The sequence below is a fragment of the Echinops telfairi genome, unplaced genomic scaffold (genome assembly GCF_000313985.2).
Source record: "Echinops telfairi isolate 266 unplaced genomic scaffold, ASM31398v2 ScPeMD7_7457;HRSCAF=8495, whole genome shotgun sequence".
Classification (NCBI taxonomy): domain Eukaryota; kingdom Metazoa; phylum Chordata; class Mammalia; order Afrosoricida; family Tenrecidae; genus Echinops; species Echinops telfairi.
In genome coordinates this window covers 33,504,657-33,515,066 of record NW_022111357.1, presented here as the reverse complement: position 1 = coordinate 33,515,066, position 10,410 = coordinate 33,504,657, and the positions used below count along the sequence as shown (strand labels likewise).

General features: G+C 50.1%; 1 protein-coding gene across 1 annotated transcript in view; it reads right to left on the bottom strand.

Annotated features, from left to right (window-relative positions):
• The window catches only part of LOC101639962 (peroxisome proliferator-activated receptor gamma coactivator-related protein 1-like), a 27,913-nt gene that overhangs the window by 3,948 nt on the left and 13,555 nt on the right, over positions 1-10,410 (bottom strand). Inside the window, 1 exon segment of the mRNA XM_045299200.1 lies at positions 9-1,050. Within this exon segment, the coding sequence (XP_045155135.1) occupies positions 9-1,050 (1,042 nt within the window).

Sequence of the window (10,410 nt, the reverse complement as noted above, 5' to 3'; positions counted from 1 at the left end):
TTTCTAGCTCATCGCCAGCAGTAGCCGCATGGCCCACAATCTCCAGCACCACACAATCCTCGGACAGCATCAGGTCCTCGGGCTGCTCTAGAAGCTCGTCCTCAAGCGATGACATGTGGGTGAAGTTGGGCAAGCAGTATGGGTGCATGGCCCGCACCAGCTCACTCAGGGAGGAGATGCTCTCGTCACCGACGGATGGTGCCGCCGTCTCTGCTGCTGCATCTTCCTCTTCCTCCTCGGGGCAGGCCAGGTACATGGGGAAGTCTAGGATGTGACTCCCTGAGTTGTCGAACTCCCCAGCAAGCACCTGGGCACTGAAGCCAGCTACCTCCTCCTCCTCTTCTCCATCACTTCGCTGCGGAGGAGGTGAGGACGACCCCCAGCGGGGTCGTGACCTCGGGGTCCTCCGGCTAGGAAGCTTGGGGGAAGAAGTCTCCAAGAAAGAAGGTGGGGGGAAATCCCAAGAATCTGCTGCAAGGGCCATATCGACTCTGCTACTGCCTGTGGTCGGCCTCAAAGGGTCACCTGAGGCAATCAGGTCGTGATCCGGGGGTGACCGAGACAGAGTAAGTAGCTTGTGCAGGGAGGCTCCTTCCCGAGGTGACACAAGGAGCTCCGAGTCGGGAATGCTGTCGAACGGAGACAGGTTCTCGGAATCGGCATTGTCCAAGATTTCAGTCAAAGCTGTCAGCAGCGACACTTCGTTCTGGTCTTCCAGAGACAGCCGGCCCTCCCCGAGGCTCCCAAAATCCTCAATGAGGGAGATGAGGGAGGCATCCATGTAGCTCTGCATGGTCCCCAGCAGGGTCTCATCCTGCAGCAGCAGCTCCTCCATGTCCAAGTCCTTGTCTCGCAGAGAGGGGCCCAAACGAGCTAGACTGACAAAACCAGAATCACCTCCTTCCTCATGCAGCAGCACCTGCTCCGCACCGCTCACAGAGCCCGCGCTCCCATACGGTGCTTGACTCTGGGCACCCCAACCACCGCTGAGGACCCCGCCGCCAGGCCCCGGCCCGGGGCCCCTGCCCGGGGGCAGCGCGACTCCGTCCCCTTTTGGAGATTTTGAGACAGTGTCTCCCACACTGGAGACTAGCCTATTTTACCAAGTGGCGTGGAAGATTGGCAGCTTTGGGAGGGGGCCAGAGTAGGGAAGGGCTCTGCAGGAGATCCAGGCAGTGAGCGAGGAGTCCTGCTTGGGTCGGTGGCCTAGTGGGCCCTTTGCAAACAGACGTATCTGTGATGGGAGAGGATGCTGTGGGGAGTTCCTGGCGAAGCCGCAGCAGAACGACGGCATAGGTCCCTAGAGTCCTGGGACAAAGCCACGCCATCTGCAGAGGAAAAAGCACACTCTATTTGAAAACCAGCTTCCATGTGCGCCGGGGTCTTGGGAGAGCAGGAGACCTGACTGCCCGTGGACAGCGGAGTGAGGGTGTCCTGTGAGGAGGGAGCACCCAGTTTACACCCCAAACCAATGGCCACTGCATGGAACTGTGACCCCGAGGCAAAATCTGAGGGTATGAGCTGAGAGCGAAGTGGTGAAGGCAGGAGTAGCCTCTCTCACTGTGGTAGGCTGGGTGGTCTGGAGAAAGGAAACCAGTGGCACTTCTCCAGGTACAAGAAAGAGCTTTCTGTCCAGAAGTCATCTGATGCCAAGTGAGCCACCCAGCCCCGTCTGGATCCCTCTTCAGAGGCACGAAGTTGCGGGGCAATGATGCAGAAAGGAGGGGCAGGACGCAGGGAGATCACTGCAGGTTGGGGCAGTCTTGTGGAAACACAGCAGGGCACCAACAGCTCTAGGGTTCGGTGGCTCCCATGGGGCCCCTGGAGACAGGCACAGAGTCCCAGCAAGCAGGAAGGCAAGGGGGCAAAGGGAGAGAGGAGAGGTCAGCATTGTCTCTCTTATGAAAAGATCCGCACTTCCCAGGAGGGGTCATCAGTTAGTGACCCGGTTGACAGCACATGCTCAGACCCTTTGCTTCGGAACAGTGGTCTCGCTGGGGAGGGAAGAACAGACATCCGCCCTCAGACTCACTGGCTCCTTCTCCCTCCAGACAGTGTGGGAGGTGAGGCGGCTGTAACGGCCGCTGGGCCCTCTCCCTGGAGTCGTCTCTGCAGCCCTGTGAGGCCGTAGAAATGGGAGGAGCATGTGCTTTGGAACTAGGCAGCTGGGGTCCAAATCCCCACTCTCTGCTCTACTCCCAGTGTGATGTCACTTCTTCCAAGCCTCGGTTTTCCCATCTATAAAACAGGCAAAAATAAAATACCTAGGGAGGCATGGTCTTCAGTGGTAGAATTCTGGGATTTTCAAATTGTCTATTCCCAGACAATGTACCTCTTGTACAACCCCTACCTTCTGTGATACGATCCTTACTTTATGTGATGGGAGCTGGTGTCTCACATGATGTCCAACAGGTTCCAGTGGGACCTCCAGACTAAGACAGATGAGGGAAAAAGACCTGGAGATCTACTTCTGTGGATCCACCACTGGATCCACCACTGGATCCACAAGACTTTCCACCCACTGGCCTGTGATCGTCCTGCATTTGGTCTCATTGCATCTGTTGTGTGAGTCAGAAGAAGAATTTACAAACTGGTATCTAACATATGGGCAATATTGGACTTATGGACTTGACCTGGACAGGGCTGGGATGTTTTCTTAATATACAGTTACTCTTTATATAAAGCTCTTTCTTGTACACATATGAGTGTCTATGGTCAACCCGGACTAACACAGACTGTAAATGGTATAACCACTGTGGGAAAAGGCATGGTGGTTCCTAAAAATGTTAGACATCTTAGACCATATGACCCAGCAATCCTCTACTTGGTATATATCCAAGAGAAATAAAAGCCACAACAGGAATAGATGCGTGCACAGCTGTGATCATTGCAGCGCTGTTCACAACAGCAAAAGATGGGGGCAACCTGAGTGCCTGTCCGTGGAAGAATAGAGAGACAAACTCTGGCTCATGCACACGATGGGACTCCTCTGCCATGCTAAGGATAATGATGCATCTGCAAAACTCATAATATGGATGAACTTGAACCATTATGCTGAATGAAATAAGTCAATCACAAAAGGACAAATTATATTAAAATGATTTAAATATATATATTTAAATCATTTTAACGGGAGCTCTTACAGCTCTTATAACATTCCATCCAACCATTATATCAAACATATTTGTACATATGTTGACATCATCATTTCCAAAACATTTTCCACTCGAGGCCTTGGTATAACCTCCTCTTTTTCCCCCTCCCTCTCACCCTCATGACTCCTTGATCAATTATATATTGTTATTATTATTTCATATCTTACATTGTCTGTTGTCTCCCTTCAATCACATTTATGTTATTCATCCCCTTTGGGGCTGGTGGGGGCTATATATCCAACCTTGTGATGGGTTTCCCCCTTCTCCCCCTTCCCCCACACCAAACATTCCCTTACCCTCATGGTATCACTACTCCCACTACTGTTCCTGAGGGGTTATCTGTCCTGAATTATGTGTGTCGAGGGCTCTTATCTGTGCCAATGTGTGTTCTCTGGTCTAGCCGGATTTGTAAGGTAGAACTGGGACATGGTAGTGGGGCGGCGGACAATTAAAAACTAGAGGAATGATGTGTATTTCATTGGTGCTTTACTGAACTTGGTTGAATCATACCTGCCTTATAACCCTTCTGTGGGGGGATATTCAATTGTCTACAGGTGGGCTTTGGGTCTCCACTCCAACCTCCCTCATTCCCATTGATACAGTTGTTTGTTTCAAATCTTTTGATACCTGATACCTGATCCTGTCGACACCTCATGATCACACAGGCTGGTGTGCTTCTTCCATGTGGGCTCATTTGGTTAAAAGGACAAATATTGTATGAGACCACTAGTGTAAAATATCCAGAAAAGGTTTCCACACCAGAAGGAGCACTCTTTCATGGTTTCCAGTGGTGGGAGGGCGAAGGAAGTGAATGGCTACAGGGTAGATGTGCACTAACTTGGGGGGGGGGGCAATATATAACAAGAGAGGTCAGCAAAATATGATGGAGGCAGAGGAAGACACTAAAAAGAGTCCAAGAGTTAAAGGCAGAGCTAAATACTGTTTATCTACAACCCCCTGAAGTGACGTGATTCAGGAGCAGATGCATGGATAGACAAGCAGGCTGAATGGCGTGGGAGGGAGAGTGGAACTATACTCCAATATGTAGGTTTGGCAGAAGTTATTTATTTGACATAAGATACATGTGTATTTACCTGCTGCAAATATATCCATGAATGTTGTGGAGCATTCAGGGGGCAACCTTATGACATTTTCTGAGACATAGCCAAGCACCTTCAGGGAATGAGAAATGGGGCCTGCTGGCTAAAGACCCTGGTCTTCAGGGATACTAAGGTCAAGGGCATAACACAGCCCACAAGGACGTCCTACTCTGGTGAGTAGCAACTCGAGTCTTAACATCTCACAAACAGCCATTTAAGGTTCAACCATTCATCCTCTGGCTTCTCTTCAAATCCTACACATCTTTTGCATTTTTTTTTAAGGTGCGTCTCTCGGTCTCTCCCTGTCTGGAGGAAAGAAGAGCGAAGAAATTGAAGATACATGGAAACATTCCAATGGACTAACGAATCGCAGGAACATTAATCTCTACAACCCTGAGGCCAGAAGGACTAGACGGAACCTGGCTACCGTGCTCTGAAGGGAGCTCATTAGAACAGCGGTTCTCAACCTGTGGGTCGTGACCCCTTTGGGGTTTGAACGACCCTTTCACAGGAGTCGCCCGATTCAGAACAGCAGCAAAATTACTGTGATGAAGTAGCAATGAAAATAATGTTATGGTCGTGGGGTCACCACAACACGAGGAACTGTGTGAAAGGGTCACCGCCTTAGGAAGGCTGCGAACCACTGCATTAGACGATCCTGGATCGAGTGGGCGGCAATGTGAAACGCTTTTCAAAATTATAAAAAAGATCAGGTCACTAGTCAGATAGAGACTGGTGGGACCCACAAGACTATGACCCGAGTCATCCTGCGGGTCTGGAGGGGAACTTATGCCCATGGTCAGGTTACAACCAAACAGTGGGCAGGTTTAGAAGGCTTGTGAGGTACACACACCATAGCATATGCAACCGTTGGAGATCAAAATGGGAATATTTGCCAAGGGCGGCATTGAAAAGGGTTGGAAAAGCAAGAGGAATAGAAACATGAAACAGGGAGAAGGTGGGATTCGTGATGTTACCCCGTGGGGATTGCAATCAGCAACACAAGGTAAAACGTGCGAACTGTCATAAAGAAAAGCCATCTGTTCTGTAAACACGCACTCAACGCACAGTAAACGTGCTTTTAAAAAAATGATACTAAAGTTAAAAAGAGCATCGTGTGTGAGTGTGTGTGAGTGTGTGAGATGGGATGCCTAACACTTGGAAAAAGAGACACCAGAGAAAGAGAGAGAAAGAGAGAGAGAGAGAGTGTGTGTGTGTGTGTGTGTGTGTGTATGTGTGTGAGATGGGATGCCTAATGCCTGGAAAAGAGACACTGTCCGGGAGAGAGGAGAGAGGGAGTTTGGCAGCATGAGCATTCCAGTTGCTCAGAAGAGAGTGCGTGGGTAGGGGGTGTATGCCGGGTTCTTCTTCTGTCTCAGTGCAAGCCCCACTGAACCCTGTCCACCATGGCTGACCCTGCTGGCATTTGAAATACTGGTGACTTTCTGCATCACAGCAGCACACAAATCACCACAGTCTGACAAGCGGATAGATGGATCCGCATTCTATACATGGGGAAACTGAGGCTGAGACAGATTGAATGACTGAATACGATGGTACACTAAATAATATGGAGCAGAACTGAGCGTCAACATGGGTCCGCTGCTGCAGACTCCAGGCAGGCCCAATGGACTCCAGGCAGTGGTTCTGCCTTGAAGGGCATGACCTCTCAGAGCCCTTTCCTTCTGCCTCCATCTCACACCGTCTTCTGGGCCTGCCCCTCTGTGTCAATACGGGTGGACTAGAGAAACAAATTCATAGACACTCATGTGTATAAGAAAGAGCTTTACATACAAGAGCAATTGTCTATTGAGAAAACATCCCAGCCCAGTCCAGGTCAAGCCCATAAGTCCGATATTAGCCCATATGTCCGATACCAATCTATAAAGTCCTCTTCAGACTCATGAAACACATGCAGTGATGCTGAATGCAGGACAATCACAGGCCAGTGGGTGGAAAGTCTTGTGGATCCAGTGGTGCTGGAAGCATCTCATCACTGGCCTGGGCTTCCGCATAGTTGCTTGTGGCTTGTCAACAGGGATGTCTCACAGGGAGACCAGCAGAGTGTCAGTGGATCTGGCCTCCAGTGAGCTATTTATCTCTGTGGCGCCTCCAAATGAGGTCATCAAGCTGCAACCTGACTGACAGGCTAGACTCCGCCCCTTCGTGAGCTGACAGGAGATTATGTAACTGCCACACTGCCACTCCACAGGCCCTTGAGTGAGGTCCCGAGATGGAATTCTGAGTCTGTCTGCACTCAATGCTCACACGTGCGCAAATGAAATAGCCCTTCGATTCAGTGTGTGGCCTCAGGAGGGGCCGGTCTCTAGCTTTACTGGCCCTGTCTTAGTGCAAAGTGCTTGAAGGGGCCCCATTCTGGTAATCAACTCAGATTGAACATGTAGAGCAGCCCAATGCGAAGGCTTGGTGTCAATGGTTCTGTCGTTGGCTGACCTGTGTGACTGCAGGCTGGCCCCTCAACCTGGCTAAGCTTAGGGCTCTTACCAGCCTAACGGGCACAGTTGCCTCTACCTGGAGACGACGGTGAGTACTATATTAGAGTTCATGTGAAAAACCTTCTAAAAATGTTGGTTTATGCCTACTCGGTCTTTTTCTCTGTCTGGCTGGTTTGCATTATTCCAAGCCTAGACTTTCTCCTCTCACATCTCTCAGGAGCCCCAGAATGAAGCAACTGTCACTTTCGTTTCAGAAGAAATGCTAGTCTCTACCTATATTAGACAGGGTTCTCTAGAGAAACAAAACCAGGACACTTATAATTTTATATGTATTTATATAGATAGCTATATACAACATAAGAAATAACCAGCTAATTAGTCTATAGAGCAGTAAAAATAGCTCAGTGCAACTCACTTCCATGAGATAGCTAATACACTGGCAGTCCTTCAAATCAGGAGGGCCGCCAGGTGCAAGTCAAGGAAGCAGACAGCTGAGTCCTCTGTAGAGCAATTCAGCCTGTCCGGCCACAGGCAGCAAACAGCAGGGCAGGTCACCAACAGTCAGCCAGATGACAGGGTCCGACAGTCCCCAGCTCTAGAGATATACACTTTAGTAGTGTGGCAAAGCAAGTCTTGAAGGAACCTCAAACTACAGCGACAGAGTCTGCGGGTTAGGGGTCCCACAGGTAGTGTAGCTCGCAAGTTGAGGCAGAGAACCAGCTAAGGCAGCCACACACTGGTCCAATCATTAAAGTGCAAGAGACAAGAAAGGCGAGGCTCGCCTAGCCATTTATCTCTGTGCAACTTCAATTAATCCTACATGTGTTCATTGGCCAGGTTGGCACAATAAACCTACCTATCACACTAGCTCTAGACCAGCGGTTCTCAACCTGTTGGTCACGACCCCTTTGGGGGTCAAACACCCCTTTCACAGGGGTCACCCGATTCATAACAGTAGCAAAATGACAGTGATGAAGTAGCAATGAAAATAATTTTTTGGTTGGGGGGCCACCACAGCATGGGGAACTGTATGAAAGGGTGGCGGCATGAGGAAGTTTGAGAACCACTGCTCTAGATGGAGGGGCCCTGGTGGTGTAGTGGTTACGTGTTGGGCTGCAATCCCCATTGTTAGAGTCAGAAACCACCAGCAGCTCCGTGGGAGAAAGACTGGGCTCTCTACTCCTGTCAATGGTTACAGTTTGGGAAACCCACAGGGGCTCCCTAGGAGCCAGCATGGACTCGATGGCAGTGAGTTTGGTTTGGGTTGTGGAGGTCTAGATGGAACATCCTCCCTGTCTCCCCGGGAAGTGGCTTCAAGTCTTTCCAAACGACAGTTTCTTTCCCTTTCTGGGCTGGTGGGCCTAGCAGGCCTCTCCTTGAGCCTCCCTCCCGCTCCCGCCCTTTCCTGCTTCCCCAGTCTCCCAGGCCCAGCCTCCTGCTGTTCTTCACCAATTGCCTGCAACTCAATTGCCTCCCGGTTTTCAGCACACAGTTCATTGTTATGACTTTTGATTAAATTTCCAGTCTCTTTTGAAGTTTATTTCCCTTGAGTTTCCCCGACTTGCTTGGAGCTAGAAGGGAGCAGAGGTGGTGGACGCTCTGGAGATGGCTGGAGAGTCCAGAGGTGCTCTAAGAGGTGGAGGTGGGGAGAAATGCACCACTTCACATCGTAGGAAGCCAGGTACACACTCCAGTTCCACATTCTGGAGTGGGAGACACTGAACTGACCTCCTGTCCTGGGCCTTCATCAACTCCTGACCAGCCGCCCCCAGCCCAGACTGTTCACTTCTTGCCCTACTGTGGTAGTTACATAATCTGTCAACTTGCGAAGGGGTGGAGTCTAGCCTATCAATCAGGTCACAGCCAATGAGGCCTCTGTGTGAGCATGGCCTTCTCCTGAGGATTTTGGGAACTCTGTCTTCCTCCCTGGAGGCGGGACACACACTTTCTCTCTGCTTGTCCTGTCAACAAGCCACGTGGAGTCACACGCTGATGGAGCCAGAGCCCTGGAGCTGGAGGAGGCATGTGGAGACCCACGGCAGCCCTGAGATGCTTCCACTGCAAGTGGATCCATAAGACTTTCCACCTACTGGCCTGTGATCTGCATTTGGCATCATTGCATGTGTTTTGTGAGTCTGAAGAGGACCTTATAGATTGGTATTGGACATATGGGCTAATATAGGACTTAGGCACTTGATCTGGACTGGGCTGGTATGTTTCCTCAATATTCAATTGCTCTTGTATATCAAGCTCTTTCTGACACACATATGTACCTCCCTAGATTTGTTTCTCTAGACTAAAACACCTACATTCATCTGCGTCTCCTGTCCACATCTGCATTTTCTGGCCCTGCGCTGAGTCTCTGTCCTGTTCTGAGCGGACTGGAGTAAATGGTGGCCCCTGTGAGTTTCCCCTCCTGGCCCCTAAACTTGAGCTGCCCTCGGCCTCCTTTCTCACCAGCTATCATCCACAGAGTGAGCCCACCTCCTGCTGCGCAAGGGATGATCCGAGTTTGGGCCAGTCGATGAGAACATGGGCCTGGGAATGAGCATCCTATCTTCCTGTCACCATTCTCTTTCTTTAAGCCATCGTGTGGCCTTGGACAGCCACGCAACCTCTGCTTAGGAGAAGTTCTCTGAGTTGACAAGCTATTGAAGGCCCAGAGAAGACTGTGTTTCTACTTGGGGCTGTGACAAGTGTTTAAGAAGGTGCAGTCACAGTGTCTGACACAGCTTAAAACATGAGATAGCTGTGATTTCTACCAATGTTAGAGAGGTGGTGGTGGCTGCGGCGTGTCCTTCAAGCATTATAGAAGTATAAAACTCAAACCAAACTCACTGCCACCGAGTCCACGCCGACTCATAGCAACCCCAAAGGATGGGGAAGAACTGATTCTGCAAGTTTCTGAGACTGTCACTCTTTATGGGAGTTGAAAGTCCTGGCTTTCTCCTGCGGAGTGGCTGGTGGCGTCTAACTGTTGACCTTGCAGCTCACAGCCCCATGCATAACCACTATGCCACCAGGGCTTCTTGTAGAGGAGACTAAATGAGTACCACATGGGAGAAGCTTTTCTCATTTAGTCAACTGGGGTCAGTCCTTAGGACACGGACCAGAGGGAGCGTTCAAAGAGACTGAGATCACAAGATACAATAGAGGGACAGGAACGAGGAGAAGAAACCAGAAGAGGAGGGGCTAACCACACCGTGGTGGATTACAGTTCGAGTGGACCCAAGAGACCAACGCCAATTCCAAGAATAGAGTCTCATATATAAAGCTTCTGCACAGGTTTCTCCTCCTCTCTCCCCTGAGCCTTCAGTGAAGTTGCTACTCAGCAGAAGAGTCCATGTGAGGGTTTCACTTCTAACTAGAAAGCTCAGGAGAGGGACGAGGTGCAAAACAGAAACAATGTAGAATGGTGACCTGGTCCACAAATGAAACTAATTTAGGTGAAGACAATCAGAGGTAGATGTGATTAGTGAGGGGGTGTGGAGGGGGTGAAAAGAAGAAGAAAAAGAGGTTCTTTTCTGTGGTAGTTACATAATCTGGTGTCAGTTTGGGACTTGAGAGGATTAAGAGTGAAGGGGTGGAGTCTAAGCTGTCAATCGGGTCATAGCCAATGAGGCTTCTGTGTGGGCATGGCCTTCTGAGGATTCTGGGAACTCCTGTATTTCCTCCTTGGAGGTGGGAAACACTGTCTCC